General features: G+C 33.3%; 1 protein-coding gene across 4 annotated transcripts in view; it reads left to right on the top strand.

The window, feature by feature from the left end:
• The window catches only part of EPHA5 (EPH receptor A5), a 358795-nt gene that overhangs the window by 69537 nt on the left and 267738 nt on the right, over window positions 1-21520 (top strand). For all 4 annotated transcript variants that reach the window (XM_017863470.1, XM_017863467.1, XM_017863469.1 and 1 more), the window contains exon 3: window positions 5182-5845. In XM_017863470.1, the coding sequence (XP_017718959.1) occupies window positions 5182-5845 (664 nt within the window). The remainder of the gene's footprint in view (window positions 1-5181; window positions 5846-21520) is intronic.

Below are 21520 nucleotides of genomic sequence, written 5' to 3' on the forward strand. Positions count from 1 at the left end.
TTTTTTTTTTTTTTTTTTTCTGTGCATAAACTCTTTAGTTTAATTATATCTCATTTGTCAATTTAGGCTTTTGTTGCCATTGATTTTGGTGTTTTAGTTATGAATTCTTTGCTCATGTCTATGTCCTGAATGGTATCGCCTAGATTTTCTTCTAGGGTTTTTATGACTTTCAGTCTTAGGTTTACATCTTTTTAAAAAAACATAGTAAAGTTAGCAAAACAGTGTGTGTGAAACAAAACATACCACACACATTTGCACAATGAAAATCACAATAAATGGTATATAAAAATATTTTAATGAAATTTAAAACCTATAATTTACTTAGCTTTGAGGAACTTGAGAAGATATTATATTTAAAAAATGTGACTCAAAGCATGAAGAACAGCTTTCCATGTATGTAAAGAGGCAGTTATTTGATAAACAAGGTCTTCCAAGAAAGTTATGCTTTGGTCATGTCAGAGTAAAGCTGCAGGCAATTGATTCCTTGCCAGATTTTTATGTCGTTCTGCAAAGGAAAGTCCTAAGATGGTCCTAACATTATTTGACTGAAATATGAAATAAGTCCATAGTTCCTTGAACTGATATGCTATATTTCGGGCTTTTGATTTACACAGAATGGTGAAGAAGGCTACTGAGTGACAAAATAAAAACTTATTTTGAAAACATAGGCTCACAAATAAAATAAACTAAGTTATCAGTTATAATTAGTGAAATGTAGTGCTAGTGAAAATCATTCAACAGGTTAATAGGTAAAACTAAGCTCATAAAAATTGTATCAATAATGGAAATAAGACACTCTCTTTAAATAAATACTTAGTGGTTTTAATTAAATATTGCTAAGCTAATTTTTTAAAAATCTGCTTTTATAAACCTTTCTAATTTGCTCGTATAAAATTCTGACGATTTACAAAGAAGAAAATGTATTTTCTTGTTTTAAAGATAGCACAAAACATTTAACTATTTATTCGCTATGTTTGAATTATTTCAAATTAGTGAGATCTCTGAATTGAGAAGTCATATGTATATGTTTGATACTAACTCACTCATTTAAAAATATATATCAAGTGCCCTACTCTGCCCTATTGCATCAGACTGTAAGATATAGTCAATGATAAGAAAACCATGCATGCCTCTCCCTCAGATTGGGGTTGAGTATTAAAATATATAGCAAAAGAAAAAAAAAGACTTATGGTCACATGATGTCTGGAAAAAATGTTGAGTAGCAATTAATGCAATGAATCAAGGAATCCCATGCATAATCCACACTTTGAGGCAGAGACATGCTGACAAGAAGACAAAGGAAGATATGGGCAGAGGAGATGCCCAGGTAGTCAGGTTGGTCTTGTGTGAGCTTAAGTAAATCCTTTTTTAAATCTGGTCTTCAATTTCTTATTTCTAAAATGAACAACAGGGCTGGCTCTTTTAGGGCCCTTTCCGATGTTCTTTATTGAATATTAGATGCCTAGGATAGAGAGTTTTCATTCTCATTACAGATTTGCATAGTTGGTATGCCAGAGATTGGATCTCAGCTTATATATCTAGATATTATAAGAGCTGGGACTAAAACTAGGGCTTCAGGCTTGTATTTTTCTTCTATACAAGACCAATACAGTGGCATTTTTTTTTCAAGTGTCTACTCCAAAGCTTCTTACCACTGCATCTTAGCCTCAGTAGTGACTTTCAATACAGAATCAAGATAAATAGAAACATAATCATGAAAACAGAACTAGATAATGGGCACCCCTAATAACTTGAAAGGTTAAAATTGTCTTCATTCACATGATGCTTTCTACTGTGAATTTGGGGACATAACGTAAGAGGGATTTCTGGTCCAGCCCATGTGTCATGAGTCAGTATTTTCAAGTTCTTCACGAAAAAATGGGGGTCTGGAAATGAGAGCAATGCCAACAGGGTAGGAAGCAGCAGGAGCTTGATATCAGAAGGCCAAGAGAGCAATGAGAGGCAGGTGGGAAGAAACTAGTTCCTAACAGCTTGGGTGGGGAAAAATTTGTAACTCCATGATACACATATGGTTATGAAAGTAAGTTCTTTCCTCCCCTGACCCTTCTCTGATGAATGTGGCTGATGTGAGATGCCTGGCCAGCAATGGGTTTAGAATGCAACTGACATGGAATTTTCAGAGCCCTGAGGGAAAAGGAGTAACCCTAGGAATCTGGGAGATAAATCAAGTGAACCCAAGCTGTGTAACCAGTTATTTATTCTTAACGGGAAAGAATGGGCAATAAGGAGAAAATAAACATAGAGAAGTGAATGGGCTCAGGGGATGGCATTGAATAACTGCTAGACCTAAAGAGCAGAGCTACAGCCATCATATCGCATTCAGCCATCCATGCTTCCAAAATGTCCAGGCTCACCACTTCCAGTAATCAAAGGATCAGCAAATATTTTTAATAAATCATGAAGTCATGGAAAATCCAAGAAAAATGAACAGAAAATATTGATTCCTATCAGTGCCTTTTATTAAGTTACTGTAATATCCTGTACATGGCATTTGTAAAAGTGTCTAGGAATACGTCTGCCACATTCTAAAGTTCTTGGTGAGTGTTACTTCTTTCTCTTCATCCTCTTGTGTTTTTTTTTTTTTCATATTTGATTTTTGCTGAGGACAGCAAGATATTCTCTTCATATTAAAGGGGAAAGAAAGCTTAGAAAAATTCAAAGTTTTATTTCAAATAGCTAGCCTAAAATAAATAAAATATTCCTGCCCATTTCTTAGTATATGTGTCTCAATGACAGCAGATATTGGAGATGGATATATTACCCGTGTGATTCTCTGAATGACTTATGGCCGTAATTATTTAAATTAAACTCATTCTATTTGCTCACTAGAAATATACAATGTGAGTTATCATTTATATTTTGGGTACTTGAAAAGAAAAATAAATAAAATCTCACCATGACAGTTTCTGAATTCAAAGAAAATTATAGTTTCCCTCTTCTTAATTGAGAATATTCAGAGAAACAAGATGCTTATGCACATACTTTGAAATTATCACCTGAAGCAGTAACTATTAAGCTGTCTTGTCAAGTGCTGCTTGGCTTGCATTTTTAATAATATTTGTGGTACCCTGGACTTTGTACAGACAAAGGCTGAATTGCTTGGCTTATCATCTTGAAAGATACTGTTATTCTGCTTGCTTTTACTTGCTAGGAGGATCCTACTAGAATATATTGTCCAGAAATAGGTCATCAATAAGTGATTCAAGGCAAAATAAAAAATATATACACACACACACACACACACACATATATACATATATATATTTGTGTTTTGTTTCGGAAGATTATCATAAAACAAACATTTAAAAGAAATAAGGTAACATTTTATTTTCTTTTATAGAGAAGAGATTTTGATATTATCTTTCATTTTACTAATTCAAAAAATATGTATTTAGTTAATCTTGTTACAGTAAATTGATACTTCTTACCATTTTATTTGACTAGTTGACTTTTTTTTGTATGTATGAAATATTGATCATAATATGTGGTGCCATTTATAATATAAAAAGATTTATACTTAAATCACATTGGAAATAAAATGTAAGTAGTTTAATGATGGAGTGCTGCAATAGAAAGCAGGTTTAGAAAATCAGGAGCTAAGTAGAGTTTATATACATTTTGAGAGAGGACAAAAATGAAATTGAGTGAAAGACCTGAGTCTTTAGGTAATAACATAATATGGAAATTGTTTGGCAAGATACAATCTTCATGTCTCTCTCTTGTGAATTTAAGGAGCTCAACAGCTTTACCTCATTAGCATCTTTTGCTTATGTCTGTCTGATGTGGCAGCTAGATTTCAAGAGGAGCTATCTGATGTATAAGATTTCTTTGCGTCCTTTGTGCCTCTGCATTTTTCACATCTTTGCTTTTAGAACAGAATCAAGAAATAATGCTATATTTAATTTCACATGTAAGAAATCAGTGTCTATATAGTTTTTTAATCTACAATACTTAATGTCTGAAATCACACATTCTGGATTTTTTGAAAGTCAGTATGGTTTCATTGTACTTTCTGTTTCAGTGGTATTTAAAGATTTAAAATTAGATACCGTTTTTGTACACACAAATTTTTTACAGGTTTCAGAAATTCCTTAAATTATAATTACGTCTTCATTGAAAAATAAAAATTTGGCTCTGTACTGTTCAGGAAGTGGTTATGGTACATCGAGATTCTCAAAACTGGAGTATTTTACTAGGAAAGAGATAGGTTTAGAACTCTTCTTTGGCCAAATAATATTTTGGAAGCTATGTAAATTGTACTTAATTTTTTTTTTTTTACATCCTGTAAATCTTCAGAACTCTTAAGGCCAATGTGGATAAAATAATGCCTCGATAAGAAAGAATTAATGGGGTCCCAACATATCACAAGAAGTTAGTTAGTATTTAAAATGACGAGGTTATCCATATTCTTAATCTGTAATTTTTAATCTTTCTTTCGTATCTGTCTCAATGTTTATATATGCAGATAAATTTGTGAATTAATATTTAGCTAGCCAATTTGTGAGAGTCCTGAATAGATGGGTTCAGTGAAATCAAGATATATTATTAATTTTAAACTAATGGATTTTCTTTCAACTTTTATTCCATTGATGTGTTATTTGTGACATGACAGATTTAAATAAATAACTGTATTTTTATGTTACATTTTCTCCCTTCTTTTTCAAATTTGTGGTCCTTTTTTCCCTTATTTCATTTTTTTAATTGCATTTCTTGCATTCTTCTTAAATTTTTTCTACTCTATTTATGTATATGCTGAACTTTATTCAAAATATACATATTTTTCTTTCTTTGCTTCATTTTGTTAACTTCACCCACATTTAAATTTCTTTTATGTGACTCCTCCCCCCTACCCTGGGGCATAAATTTCTTTTACGTGACTCCTCCCCCCAGCCCTGGGGCATATTCATATGTGTTTGTCTTAGAGTTATGATGGAAATGAAGAATGATAATTTCTTAATTTACTTTTAATTTAAAAATGACAATAAAAACTTTGTGATTCTCTTCTCCCAATGCTTTATATCCAGTTCCTTCTGTAAATACCACATACTGAGGATACGAAATTTCTGTATCTCAATTAGTTTTCTTTTACAATTTTTGCTATAGTTCCTGGTCATTTTCTATTTTTTGAATTTTTTTATCTTTCTGTTTTATATTGTACAGTGGGAAGAGATTGGTGAAGTGGATGAAAATTATGCCCCTATCCACACATACCAAGTATGCAAAGTGATGGAACAGAATCAGAATAACTGGCTTTTGACCAGTTGGATCTCCAATGAAGGTGCTTCCAGAATCTTCATAGAACTCAAATTTACCCTGCGAGACTGCAACAGCCTTCCTGGAGGACTAGGGACCTGTAAGGAAACCTTTAACATGTATTACTTTGAGTCAGATAATCAGAATGGGAGAAACATCAAGGAAAACCAGTACATCAAAATTGATACCATTGCTGCCGATGAGAGCTTTACAGAACTTGATCTTGGTGACCGTGTTATGAAACTGAATACAGAGGTCAGAGATGTAGGACCTCTAAGCAGAAAGGGATTTTATCTTGCTTTTCAAGATGTTGGTGCTTGCATTGCTCTGGTTTCTGTGCGTGTATACTATAAAAAATGCCCTTCTGTGGTACGACACTTGGCTGTCTTCCCTGACACCATCACTGGAGCCGATTCTTCCCAATTGCTCGAAGTGTCAGGCTCCTGTGTCAACCATTCTGTGACCGATGAACCTCCCAAAATGCACTGCAGCGCCGAAGGGGAGTGGCTGGTGCCCATCGGGAAATGCATGTGCAAGGCAGGATATGAAGAGAAAAATGGCACCTGTCAAGGTAAGAGTTTGCCTCCGGATCTGCAGGGGCTGTCTGCTTCAGTTGGATCATGTATATGTATTTCCTCCAATGATTATGAGCAAATGACCTTTTACTTTGCTAATTTATGGAGATTATTTCTCTCAAGTTTGATTTTTCTCTTTTCAGAATTTTGAAATTTCTGGCAACCGTGAAAGATTTAATGTAATGTTTTATTGGATATACATAATTAATACTCAGAGGGTGTCTGACTTGCAGTGTAATATTTCATATTCACTTTGCTTTTAGAAATTTTATTTTGAAAACTCAAACCAAGGGACTACTAACCTTCATTGTATAATTATTGTCTGCTGCTTCTATTTTCTCTCCATGAACTTGTCTTCTACTCTTTATTTGCTGTATCAAATTTAAATGCAAAATCTTTGGTTAGACTTGTTTTGGCATGTTTTAACTGCCTTTTAAAATTCTTCAGAAAAAAAAAAGTTCAGCCATATGAACTTTACAGCAAAACATTTGTAAACTGAGAGGATTAGTTTACTGAGTTGTTTACATATGATTGCAATTACGTGCTTGCTTTTTAAAAATTACAGATATTTTTAAATGCATAATAAGCAGTGCCCCACGAAAATAACTATTTGAAGATAGAACCCATACAAAAGGTCATTTTAAAGCAATTTGCCCTTGGGGATTTTTTTTTTCTTTCTGTTTTATTTTCTTTTAAATTGAAACTTGATCATGCATGCTTCTGTCTTCATTTGAAAATGCCCTCATTTTGCCCACAGTGTGGTGAGTTGGCCGTTTAAACTGGAAATTTGTCAATGGCTTTCTGGAACAAGGGAGTATTTTATATCAAAGCAAAGAGCAGTTTATGGGAAAGAAAGCAAGCATTTTTTTAATTTAAATTACTCGCCCTCATGATCCTGAACTTGTTTTCATCATGATGTGAGTGTACTAAATAGGTAATGAAAGTTAATGAGTATTAACTGAGGGAACTTTGGATGCTGAGCAGCCCCTTGGTCCTACCTGGTAGTTTCAGGTACATTTATTTTTCCTAAGTCCACTCTATTACATGAATCAGACTTCCTCATTTGTTCATGCTTGACTATAGATTGATTATCGATCCAGGGAAACAAAACTAGGGAAATTACCTGTAAATTATAATAACTTTGGTTAATTAATTCTCTCCAGAAACACATTGCACTTCACTTGAAATTCCTTTTTCAGCACCAGTTTCTATTTTGTATCTTTGAAATACCATCTACTATTAATTCTGTTGTTTTTCCATGCAAGTTACAACTTTCTACACTTGATTTTATATCTACACAAGCACATCTGAAAGTTTTGTTAAATCAAAATTATGTTTCTAAAATGCTTATCAGCTTATTGGGGAAATGAATCATAATTTCTTCAAGATTGGAATTAAAGAATGTTCGAATATTAGTTTTTTATTTTTGAGCAAACTTATTGGTTTAAGGTGAGGTTTTATGTAATTAAAGGATCAAAAGCAGGAGTTATAAGCAATCCACTGAACATATTTCTGTCTAAAATATTGTAAATATAAATCTTATTATTTCTAAAAATTTGTTTATTAGTATTATAAAACAACATACTCTATTTGATTGTTCATTTCTATCATTTTAGAGAATATGTGATCACTTAGTTCAGACCACTATGACCTTTGTCTTTATTTTGATTGACAGATAATATGAGAGACCTCTCTCCATGTTTTGAGGATGCATTTTGATTGTTGATGAGATTAAAACATTCTGCTAGTGATAGTGACAAAAATCTTGGGAAGCAGCGTTCTGACAGAATGCAATGCTGTCTTAGTGCAAGTGTTAGCATACATCTTTTCTTTCTCTTTTCATGATCTTCTCTTAATAATTGAAAAGTAGACCCTTAATTGAGGGACAGTGGATTAACTGGAGACATTTCATTGTAGAAAAGTTTACTTAACTGGACTCTGTCTTAATTCATGCATTTATCTTCCTCCCCTGGTAGTAGGAGCAGTGGTTGGCAGAGTTGATGCAAAAAGCTTACTACACAGCCCAGAGAATGTTTCACACATGCAGTCTGTGTGATTAATGCCTGTTGGTATTTTACTATGTACCAATGGTATGTGATGGCACTCTAGGAAGAATTTCAAGTGTTTATTCTATACATAAATGATTTAATGACTGATTGAATGAATAAATAAATCTTGAGGGTTTGCTTTGGAGAACTAAAGCATCATAGATATTGTTGAAACATTTCTATCTATACACAATAAGTACATGTAAGTGTGTGTGTGTGTATGTGCTATAAAATGCCACCATGACTGTAGCTCATTTTACAATGTTAACCTGCTAGTCTCAAACCTCTGAGTGGGGATCTTGATGATTTGGAACCATCCTTCTAAATAAGCCAGAAATTTAGGGATAATTTTTCTCATCTCTTTCCTACTCGCTATCCAGTTCCAATCCATCACAAAATGTTTACAGAAATTACCAGTCAACTTTCTCTTTAAATTATCTACTTCTCTCTATTTCCTTTTTCCTTCAATATAGAGGTAAACCTTGTTGAAACTTTGTTTTCAAATTTAATGAATGACTTTATATATAGTTTTGGTTTTTTAACCATATGAATATATCACCTATAACAAATGCAAACATTTGTTTCTTACACCCATCCCACCCCTGGAACCTCCCCTCTACACACACACATACACACACACACACACACACTCTTTATACACTTCAGTGGTCTCCTTTAAGACAAAGTTTTTTCATTAAGAGGCTGTATGGTTTTGCTCCAGTTACCTTTCATGACTCATCTTAAATTTTCTTTCTCCCCTTCCCTACGCACTAGCCAAACTAGCTTTTTCCAGTTTCTCAAAGACAATTTGCTCATTTTCACTACTTGTTGTTTTAAGAATATGTTCTCTTCCATGAATTATTCTTGTATCTAACATACACTAATCCTTCAGATGTGTGCTCCAGTATCCCTTCTACAGAGAAGATGCCCCAATCAATCAAGGCTAAATCAAGCATCACTGTTTACTCATATGTCTTTCCTTCATAGAACCATTTAGAACTATTATTTTACATCTATTTGCATACTTCTTATCTGTTTAATTATTTTTTCTACTCCTGTTAGTCTACATACTCCTTGATGGCAGGAATAGCAGACTGTGTACTCCTTAACCTAAGGGATGAGAAAGAAGTCAAAAAGCAAAAGAGAAGAACAATTAATTCAAAAGAGAGTAAAGTAAAACTGCAAAGGTGTAAAAGAATACCGTGTTATTCTGTGTTAAATAACACATTGTGTTGATTCATTTTACCTTTGTATTATCTGTAAAATATCTCCTTGGTCTGAAAACTGATGGATATTAAGTCTTTTAGCTTAATCATTTCTTAGTTCTAAGACTCTCAGGCCAAATTTCACATTCAAGGTATTAAGTCTTATGTGATTGGTACTTCACATATTAGCTATTAGAGAAGACAATTTATTGAACTTTACAGAGCACAGAACATCACATATTTAAATATAATATGGCCATATTACATGATGACATTTAATTATTCAGTTTCTCAGTAACCAAACTATATTAGAATTTAATTAAAAATAATTATATTATTGAGAAGCTAAAGTTTGAATATGTCTGTGGCAATGATTTCCATATGTTAATATTTTTTAGTCTGTGCTGGCAGGTGACTGAGTACTTGCTGTCATATCATGCTTATGTGACTTGTTATATGTGCTTGACATGATGGAGTTGACACACGGTCTTTTACAAACTAAACCTTCAAGATTCAGAATGCTAGGCAGCTCATTAACATATGGCCTCAATCCGGATGACCAAGCAGTGAGTCTGGAGTCCTGGTCAATTTAGCAATTTGTGATCTGTCATCTTCATATAACTTCCTCTCGTTTAAATTTCTTTAAGAGAAATAGACTACCTCACCCATAATAATCTGGTTTTGACGAGGTAACCAAATACTCATTTCTATTGTGTGAACTTAAAATATAGTGTACATTTATTTTTGTAAGTCTTACTTATATGTCTAAATTTTCTATAATAAACCGATTTAAGTCTACAGATTTCTTACTTGGAAGTCTTTATTTTTTATTATTATTTTCAGAAACAAATAGTGTCTCAAATCCATTTATCCCAGTGTGTTTCCCCACTTGTTATTTATTATTATTTCTGATGAAATTCATGCTATTTTTTCCCCTAAGACTCATGTGAGACTTTTTTTTTTAGTAGAAAATGGTTAGCAAAAACACATTTTAGAAGTTTCTGCCTTTTATTGAAGTGAATGTTTTTGACAGAAGTAATTGAGTTCACATGAATCAAATGTTGCCTGCTGAGTTCTCTTGTGATTATGTTGCTGACTTACTCAGGTGCAAGGCAAGACCACTAATCTTCATCAGTTGCTGGTGGAATGAAGTAGTAATTTGAAATTAGCCCTAGATAATTATAGTTTCACTTATATCAAATGGAGGAAAGAGATTCAGATTGTGGGTCACTGCCAAAACCAGTCAGAGTGAAGAAGGTATACAATACAGGCTAAAATACAGGATAAGGAGGGTTACACGTCAAGGGCTGTGGAGAAAAAGTACTTATTAATTGTCCAACTGGGAGATGATTGCACAGCAAGGAAAATGTAGTGAAAATACCCAATTCAAAAAAGAGCCTTGATTCAGAAACAGTACAGTTACAGCAGGGAGTAGAATGTTGATCATTCATACTTCTGGTGCATATTTATGATTGAAACAAAATTGGCTGGAAATATAGTATATTAGGTGTTCATGTAATTATGCATTAGAGAGCCTAGTTATTTTTAATTAGGCACATTACCAAAAAACATCGAAGGGGTTGAACTTATCGTTCTATTTAGTATGTTATTATACGTAACAAAAGGAACCTATTTTAATTTCAAAATTTGAACAAATGATGGCAATTATGGAAGTACAGAATATCAACGGTGCCCATGTGAGATGTGTCGGTGAGTGTGTGTGTGTGTGTGTTCTGCTTTGGTGAGCAACAACCAAGGCAATTAAGTAGCCAAATCATTTCACCCACTTACAAACATTACATAAGAGAATAATTCAAATAGTCTTTTTTTCCCCCTATTTTAACTGCTCCCTGGCCTACTTTTAGATTAGTTCTAATAAAATTTTAGAGAGTATTCTGCAATTTTTGTTGTTGTTGTTTGTCCGTTTTGTTTGTTTGTTTTTTCTAAATCTAGGTTTTTCAACACTGAAGCTATTGAAATTTTGGGCCAGATAATTTTTGCTGGTGGGGAGAGGGATGTTGTCTTGTTCGTTGTAGACTATTTAGCAGCTTTCTTGGGTTCTACCCTCTAGATGCAGTAGGACACCCCACTCCCCAGTTTGACAGTCAAGAATGTGTCTAGATATTTCCAAATATTCCCCGGGGGCAAAATCACTCCCATTGGAGAACCACTAACCCAAATACTTCTTCCCTCCCCAAATGAACACACATGCCACTGACACAAAATATGTTTGTAGATATGTTTACGGACTGCATATCTTTGCAAAATTGAACATTTTTCTTTAAATTTGGGAGAATGAAGGAGATGTACATGTTTAAATGTGACTAATTGAATTTGAATATGGTGGGAAATATGCTGCTTGTAAGAGGCAGCATACCCTAGTAGTTTAAACACATGAATTCTGAGTAAAAATGAATAGAATCTTATTCCACCTCTGCCATCTACCAACGCTATATCCCCATGCAAATTGCCAAATCTCTCTGTTCTTTGCTTTCCTCATCTCTAACTAGCTCATAAAAATCTTGTGAGATATTATATAAAAATTACTTGGCACACTACCTAGCACACTGTATTTATTCAATTAAGATTATTTATTTTAGCTGTCATTAAAAATAAAATGTATTTATAGGCATATGTGTCTTCCTTATAAAATAAAGTATAGGGACAGGTTATAAAATTATCTAGTTTTCTCTAAGTACGTAGTATATTCCTGAGCAATTTAATTTATCAAATAATAATGCTACATTTTTCCATTGGGTAAATAAAACTATGTAAGTTTTATAGAACTTCCTTTATAAAATTTTTGTTAGAAGTACAAAACTGAAAATTTGCTATCTGGGTAGACATTATCACTCATTCTATAAGTTGTTTTTGTAGTAGGCACTCTATCCAGCCTTTACAATTCTTGTATCCTAGGAATGTTGACATATATGCATACAAACATGCATATAGACTCACATCCACAGTTAAAATTTGTGAAATTTTCTAATGGCTGTGTGGGTGAAGTGTGGTATTTTAGATAGGGAAATAAGAAAATGTTTTGTTTTGTTTTCTGAAATGGTGGCATTTAAAATAGAAATGGGGGGGGGCTGTGAAAAATATGGGAAACAGTGCAGCTAACAGAGGGAGCTTCCAGTGCAGAAATCTATTTTAATACGTTAATTTTATGTATTTGTCATTTCTTTCTAAAATTACACTTTCAAAAATGTATTGGCTTATTAAAATCTGAGAAACAAAAGACCTGATGATTCCTGAACTTACCAGCTAAAATATGATGTTTTTACACATTTATTATTATCTTAAAGACAGAAAACTCCTAATAAATATCTAGGGTCAAATGTATGCATATCAAACATGAAACAATCCAGTTTATTTATGTGTGGTGTTGGTGGATGGTTATTTGTAAATTATTATACCCGTTGAAAGTATAAAACCCATTTTTTTTTCTTAAAAAACTCGTTTCATTGGTTGGACAATGGTTAATGACTAGTGACTCTTCTGCTCTATGTGGATGGACAAATACGGGGACTTGGCAATGAAAGAAAAAACATAGAAGAACCAAAAACCTTGTGATTTATTTCTGGTCAAACTTTTAAATCTGGCTTAAACTCCTACTTTCTCACTCATAAAATAAATTATACTAGTGAAAGTCTTGAGGTTGTATATATTTTTAGTTTAGAATAAATGTAACAGGCAAATGCTATACTTCATATTTACAGTAACAGTAATAACTACTTTGTAAATTTCACTTTGGGCAGGTTTCTAGGATGTTTTATATGATGATGACATGTTCCATATTGTTACTGTGCAAATGAATCTTAACATTAATGGACTTGAGTTTCATCATGGTTATATGGATGGAGAATTAATGATTATATTTTATGTTGAAATGTCTCATACTTGTGTAAACACCTCTTAATAATAAACATTTATTAAAATAATATGCACTGGATAAGCTCCTTTTATTATAATGCATTTTATAAAATGATAACTATCAGGAAAAGATTTTAATGATAAAGACCTCACAAAAGCTTTATATATTTAAAATTTACAACATTTAAATGTTCCAGGACACCAAAAAATAGTCCCTTTGTTTTATTGTTTGCTTATTTTCTTGTTATTCAGATACCAGCAAAAGAACTTACATAAAGTCTGATAACATAAAACAGAACCTCTCTCTTGGGAAAAGTGTGTACAGAGAAATTTGATGGTGAAAACTTAGAGTGTGATTTAGGAAATATCTCAGTATCAGTTCTCAGATTCTTGAGAACTAATAGTTCAAAAAAGGAATGCAAAGTATAAGAAACAAAGTAGCCAATACTTGCATAAAATCATTCAATAGATTCCAAACATTAAAATTGATCTCTGAAAGCATCACGAGGTATTTGTGTGCGTAGCAGATTAACGGCATAGGACTTAAAAGTGATGCCGGCCTCCGCTCAAATCTCAATCTAGCATTTGGTAAATACGTAACTGTGGTCAAGTTACAAAACCAGATTGAGTCCTGCTTTCTTCCTCTGTGAAATATTGAATGTTATAATCTTCACCTGTAAAGTGTTCATGTAGCTTCAAGTAATGTCTGCCTATTTAGAAATGGTACATGGACCGGCAGCATTGACATCACCTGGGAATTTTTTAGAAAGGAAGAATCTCAGCCTTACCCTAGAATGTCAAATCTGAATCTACATTTTAGCACATTCCTTGGTGAGTTTTATGTACACTCAAATTTAAGAAGTACTTTTGCAGTGAATGTGTTTTTCTTTTTTATTTCACAGATTGGGATACTTAGGTACAGATAAATTAGGACCATGTTAGTATATAAGGTCAAGAACAGTAATTTATTTATCTTAGTCCCTTGTATATATGTAATAATAGTACGGTATCAATGTTTTTAGAGCCATTGTGCATTAGTTAAATGTTTATTTCCCCCCTCAAAATGCTCAGTATCTTTTATCATATATATGGTAATTATTTAATTTTTGATAGTATTAGAACTAATAACACTTCTTTCTGATAATTGCATTATGACTTAAGAGTTACAGATTTACTATCATTTCTCTATCCCATTATCATAAATAGGCAATATTTAGCCAATTAGAGGAAAAGTCAAACAACAGAAAAGTAGAGAAAAAAGTAGAGATGCATCCATGTTCTAATGAGTTCAATTTGTAAATTAGCTGTTTGTTTATTTTGCCCCCTTTTGGGATGCTTGTCTTTTTCTTACTGACCTAGAGGGGTTTCTCACATGATTTAGCATTTCCTCTTACTGATGTGCATTATTGGGACCAAATTTTATCTAATTCTTCTGTGCTCAACATTTAAAGTGCAACACAATCATTTTAAACAGCATTGTTGTTGACCATACCAAGGAGAAATTCTGGTATCAGGGTATGGTGCTAGCCAGAGGTTCAATATTTTTAAAAATGTTTCTTAGTTGATTGTTACATGAAACCAGGGTTGACATGTGTTGTAAGATTTGAAAGTCATGTGTGTTTGACTTTTGGTGATTACTACGAATTTGCACCCCAAAACCTCACCCGGAGAAGGCCACTGATTTTGATTCTTGAAGGAAGGTTGTGCTTTCTTCTTCCCATTTGAAGGTTATCAGATAACAGCGTCTTTGTGCTTTCCTTGTGCACATGGGCACTTTTCTTTTCTTTTCTTTTCTTTTTTCTGTCTTTCTTTTATTTTATTTTATTTTATTTCTATTTTTTAACTCGGAGTCCTCTTGAAGATGTAGCCAGCTTTTCAAAGTTTCAGATTTTCTGAAGGTCTCCCTACTTGGTACAAGGCTATGGCCTTTTCCCTTGGATTCTGGGACATTAAATTTCAAGTTGCCTTGTTTCCCAGAGCCTGCCTCATGCCACTGAGCTTGCAGGGCCGCCTAGGATATGCTCTGGCACTCCACCACTCCAGGCTTTGGCTTCCCTTTGTTTTTGCCCTGTGTGGATTGCCACTGCAGACATTTTCAATTTATTAATTTTAATGGAATTTGTGTTAAAACGAAACATAACAGGAACCTAAAACTGTTATACTTAGTTTAGGATTTTTGTTTTGTTTTGTTTTTTGGTGCTTGTACCTGAAACATTTTCAGGTTTTCTTACACCTTCACATGGTTGGTACTGAAAGCCTTCTGAGAACTCACAAATTCTAAATTTTATAGCTCCCCAGGTACACCATGCCAAATACAAAATATTTACTTAAAAAAAAAAGTTACTGTAAACTGATAGGAAGATAAAATTTGTGAAATTATTTGACCCCCTCAATACTAAATTCACAGTTTTTTATTAGGTAAAAAATGAAGAATGTTTATGTTTTCAAAGATACCTTTCATTTAAGTTTTACTCAAAACTCATGTTGTTATTTACTTAAATAGCAATACTGAAAACATATTAGTTAAGCTGTCTGAAAAAAATTGGCAAGTTAAAGTAACTTCTCTGTTATAAGCATTGTCATTGGTAACTTGTAATGACAGAAGAAAAGCGCGACTTTTCTTTTCCTCCTTCTGTAAGTAACTTAGAATTAAAATGATTTACATGACTTAGGAAAAAAACAATTTCCCTCTCCCTCTTTACAATTTTTTTGTTTTCGTCCTTTTTGGATCGACCAATCTCTGAAGCTTTTCTAAAAAAAATTAAATTAAAATGAATCAGGCAACAGTCTTTCCTTTGAGTCTTTGAGAAAGGAGTATGAAATAAGATAATGAGAAACTTGGGATATCAGGAAAACTATTTTTTTAAAATAGTTTAGGCATAGACGTCCTAATGATATGAGAAAGATTAAATTTTGGTTCACTCAGTCAACGTCGCAGGCGTAAGTATAATATCATTGTTCGTCTGTATAAGAAAGAAAACAAAAAGGCAGACTTTAGAGGTGTCATGTATACTAGTTACGCAATAAGATTCAATCAACTAAAATGAAGATATAATACAGACATAAATATTGGTCTATTTCATAATCTCTTCATTGCAAAATGTAAGTGCAACACAATGATCCTTCCATGTGGAAAAGGAAAACTTTTATTTTAGACAGGATAATAATATATTTACATTTTAGCATATCTTGTTTCATTACCTTAATAAAATGTAACATATGAGTTGAAAATTTTATGAAGGTCAGTAAGCTAATAAGGAAAATGAGGTCTGGAGTGGGAAGTTGGGGAAGGGATTAACCTGTCTGATATCACACAACCACCATATTTTAATTTAAGCCTTAAAATTATATATTTTACTTCAGACGCTTTGTTTTACTTTTTGACTTTGTACAGTGTAAAACCACACTCAATCACAATGATTGATTTGTAGTTTTAATTGTATATTGCATCAATGATAAACCTGAATAAAAAGTACTGCTACTTCCTAGGTCCATATCTAGGATTAATATGTTAAATATTTTGTGCTTTACCTCTATAGATTTATTTAATGTACCCCCTGGATAGATTAACCTTGAGAAATCTACTTACCTAATTTAAAGGGTTGCATAGAAAACTATCTAATAGCAAGTGTAGCTTAATTTGTATCTCTGTCTCTCTCTCCAATTTATGCTACTCATAGAAAAGTATGCCTTTTACGGAAATTGTACAATTATTGCCTTTAAATGTAACTCATCCCTTAGTCTAGAAAGACGTGACAATTATTATAAGTCAGGAAGGCATGGAATTACCAACCCTGGCATAGTTCTTTTTAGGAAGTGTGTAATTCGCAATAACAGTAAAAATATGAATTCTAAGCTATACATGATCTCATAGCTGGTTTTCGTTACATGAAAATGCTTTTATATCCTTTATTATTTCTTGTCATGCGTGTAGATCACATCTTGTCTTTAAATATTTGATTTTCTTTGGTGCTTAAATGCTTTGTCTGCATTTACGCCTGACCAGTAGTGTTTCATCTGTAAGAACCAAAGTGATTTGTTGATATGCTTTCATCTTTTCTGAGCTTGAAGATATCCTGCTCATTTGAGCACTGTAAAGGTGTAGTTTATAAAAAGAAAAGGTAAGGAAAGAAAGAAGAACCACAGTTTGGAGGAAGTAACAATTAGAGCAGATGATAATTTGACTGATGGATAACTCCATTTCTTTGATGGAACTGTTAGCAGGAATCAGACGTGGAGAATGAATGCTGGAAAGTTCCTGCTGTGTGATTGTAAAAGAGAATCATAATACACTACTCCATATGCATAAGAGCTTTTCCTCTGATGAATTCAAAGTATTTTGAAAGGATTCCATTAGGACATATCTAAAATAAAATAAAAAACGAGACTATCAAAGTTTTATTTTCCATTCTATGGGTTGGAAAAGTCATGTGATGTGATTTCACCAGTTTCCCATGTTTCCCTTAGGCTTTCTTTTCCCACACTACTTTTATGCCTCACAATCTGAAAGCAACATAATTACTTTGTCCTGTGAATGATTTTTAAATATTCACCTAATCCCAATATTTTCCAATGCTAAAAGCTTCTTTTTTTAGAACGAGACTGGCCTGTATTACTTATTTATTTTAAATTCTCTTTAGAAGGTTCTGTGTGTCATCTGTGTTTGCTCTCTTGGTTCAAGCATGATTTAATATGTCAACACTGGTTTGTTTAACTGCATTTGATTGTCTTCCATACTTCACTTAGAGCTAGGCAAGTCGCCTTTCAAGAATGTTGCTGCCCAGATAAATGAAATGTCACAACAGTGAAGACTCCTTGTTTTGTGACAGCGGTGGCTTTCTTTGGCACAGTTAGTGGTTGGAGAGGGAGGTGGGGAGGGAACTTGAACAGTAATAATAGAGCCCATTTAAGTCAGGTTGTGCTCCTCAAGGCCCACACAGACCAGCAGCAATAGAATAATGTAGTTAAATGTGGGGGGAGCTTCAGTCTTTATTCAGGTGAAAATGAATTTAAATCCAGAATACTATTATGAACAAGGGGAAAAAAAAGTCTGTTAGCAGTTTAACCAAATAACACTGAAAGAAATCAAGTTTTAGTTGGATTTCTTTCATACTTCATTACCAGGCCTTGAGTGGTTATTGCTCTCAGTACATAATGTTAGAAACCAATTCATGCTAAAAAATGTTTACACTGTCTCCCACAATAAACATACTGATTATGATTTCAAAACCTGGATTAGATTTTAAATATTGGAGGCTCATAAATCTTAGTACTTGGCACAAAGAAAATCCTCAATACTTGCTAGTTAGATTTAAAAGTTTAAAGCAATTTCAAATTTCAGTGAGAGATAATCCTAGATAAAGTGGTGGGGTCTTTTGTTTGCTTCTGTTTTTGTTTTTGTACTAGTATTTGTTGGTATTGCTGCCACCACTCTGGCCATTGGAGCACTGGAAGATAGGAGCACGCTCAACCTGGTACCGTCCGACCAGGCCAGCTACTCATGGCAAACCCTTTAAAGACTTTGAAGCTTTCTAAGAATTGTTGGTATGAGTGCAAGTGTGAATATTTTCATTTCAATTTAAAAGAGAAATAAACCAGACCAACCAGGCATGTTGTTAATGATTAAATATATGTTACAGGAATAGAGAGACCATAAATAAAATGCCTTGATCAGGAACTAAGGGTATAAGAAATTAAGCATTCAGGAAGCACAGAATTGGGTGAAAAATCTGACTTCTGGTAAAAATCTGATGAAGGGGAAAGTCTTAGCCGAGGGCAACCTGTCATCATCAAGGGAAAGACCAGCCAGGGTGTTCCCCTGAGCAGACCTCAGGAGAGCATAGTTATTTTCATCTGCACTTACAGGGAATGGAACGAAAGCTGAGGGGAAAAGGAGCTTGTTCCTAGAAAATACAAAAGTAGGCCAAAGGGAATTGTTTGACTTTCAAGTGCAGTGTAAAAAGCAATAATATACTAGAAATAATAGCGATCCCAAGAAATAAGATCTAAGATTCTGAATATCAGAATTGTCAGGATATTTTAACTGGAGTGGTAAAACAAGAAGAAGGGTTGACACATTTGCAAAAAGCTGCTATGTGCCTGTACTGTTAAATGTTTTATTCATATTCACTCTTTTAAGCTTGACAACATCCTGCGAGCCACCGTTTCAGGAGCAACTGAAAGCTTGGAAGGTTAATTTTACTAAGATCACACAAACTAAAACTAGAAAGTGGCAAATTGACATTTGAACCCAGTGTGTTTGTTTCAAAGTCTGTACCTTTTTACTACATGTTCTGCAACAAAATGCATTTGAAATTCATTTAATGATGTCACCTCAACTTAGATCACCTGTGAGCTTAATCCATTGTAGGAGCTGCACTAGAGTGCACATGAGAGGGCGGCACCCCAGAAAGGCACAGGAGCCACCAGAGTTGTCTTTACAGAAGAGAGATTCGGATCCTATTTTCAGACCTCAGACTGAGGAAAAGGAAAGGTAGCTAGAAAGGAAGAAAATGTAGTAGCGGGAAGATGGAACAAATAAGCAAAGCAAGACTGAGTGAGCAAAGCAAAGAATGCATAAGAACGTCTAGGATTCTGAAGCTCTTATCCAAGAAAATAGAGGCCCTATAATTAGGCTCTATGAATAGTCAGGAACTGAACTAGACTTTTTAACATATTTCCTATGGGAACATCCAGATGGGGGTCAGGGCACCTTTTGGCATAAGCTCGACATATATGTTGTAGTTGAGGGAGAGATTGTATCCATGGGTTAAAAGTTCTCAATCCATTTCTGAACTTTTGGTTTGTACATTCTTGGACACATAAGCTGCTTTGTGTTACTTGTCTGCTCCTGTAAATAGTACAGGATTTTTTTAAACATGTTTTGGCGTTTGGAGTATTAATTGTCATTTGTATTCAAGTTTTGTTTTGTTTGTTGTTTTTGTCTTGTTTGGAGGTGTGGTATGGAAGCAATAAAACAAAACTGTACTGTATAAAATAATGGAGGAGACTTTGTCAGGATTCTGAGGTGGGAGCATCCTCTGTACCTCATGGACCTAGTTGGATCTTTAGATTTTTCATTTCCACAATAAAGAAGCTAAAAGATTCTTCATCTCCCCACCAACTCCAAAATTACACATTTAGCAGGTACAAGGTTTCTGACTGGAGGAGACTTTCAGTTTGAAGTGTTTTCATGTCATTCTTGATGGTGGGAAGTTGAAAAGAAGCAGAACACAAAACAAAGCGAAGACAATTAAAAGCAAAAGCAGAAATAAAAAAAAATCTTTATAAGCAAAATAGTACAATTAAAATAATGGCTACTTCTCTGATGATTGATCTAAATGAATCCATCATGATGATAATGAAGACAAATGTCCTTATGTTCTCATGGGTAGAACAGAACTGTTTTGGAAAAAAGAAAATTCATATCCATGCATTATCTCACCCAGCTGCTTGCCAGGTCTCTAGAAAAGAATTTAATCCTCACAATAACTTTACCAGATATATACTGTTGTTTTTATTTTATAATTGGAAATAAATGAGGTTACTGTAGATTAAATATGATTTCCAAGAACCTTGAGCTACTAGTTAGCTTCAAATACAGCTTTAGCTTTGAAAGAAAAAAAAAAAAAAAACCTGACTGGGATTTCTAACATTTTAGAATATAACACATATTAGTTTTAATTTAAAAGTAGATAAAGCTTAATTACTACAATGACAGGTGAAGAAATGTGTAGTAAAAGGTCAAGTATAGAGAGTATTGTCGCACTGACATGAAGAAAAATAATAACTGCTACCTGTTTTGAAAAATCAAAATCAAAGACAACTATTTGCTAATAATTGTATGAAAAGAAGATATAAAAAGAACTAATTCTACTCATATGACTATGTATGTTTATATATGGCATCAGTAATATGAAAATAAATCACAATGAACTGAAGATTGTCTAATTATTGCATAACTTGTATATGTGACTTAATTTTAGTGGAGAAAGTTTTATTAAATTGGGTACAATTAAGAGATTACTAATACATGATGATTTTGAAGTAGAAAAGATGGTCTCATATTATTCAAAATAACATACATGCAATCAAATGCCGTTAATATTTACTGAGACTTTCTCATTACTTATATATTAAAATAATTCAATAATTAAGGAAAATTTGACTGCAAATCCAATTTCCCTAAGTGTGCTCACTCTCTTCCTCTTCCTTATTTCTTTCCCTCATTTTCCTTTACTCCTATTTTCCTTTTTTCTCTTTATTTTTAGAAGATATTCCAAAAATGATTACTTTTGTATTTCTCAGTCTATTTGATGTAGAAAAGAAAGTAAAGCTGCAGGTATTTTTTTTTCCAATTTTATATTATAAATATTACTAATTTTATAATAAGTCTTGAAAAGGAGTATATGTCCATACTGCTGTAGAAAAATATATGTTCCTTTTCTTTCTTTCGTGTAAATTGTTTCTAATTCACCATTTTAAATGCTTCTTAGAGCTCATAGATTTATAAGCAGTGATTACAACAGCTGTTTCATGTTTTCTC

Source organism: Rhinopithecus bieti, unplaced genomic scaffold (assembly GCF_001698545.2).
Source record: "Rhinopithecus bieti isolate Rb0 unplaced genomic scaffold, ASM169854v2 scaffold_63560, whole genome shotgun sequence".
Taxonomy (NCBI): Eukaryota; Metazoa; Chordata; class Mammalia; order Primates; family Cercopithecidae; genus Rhinopithecus; species Rhinopithecus bieti.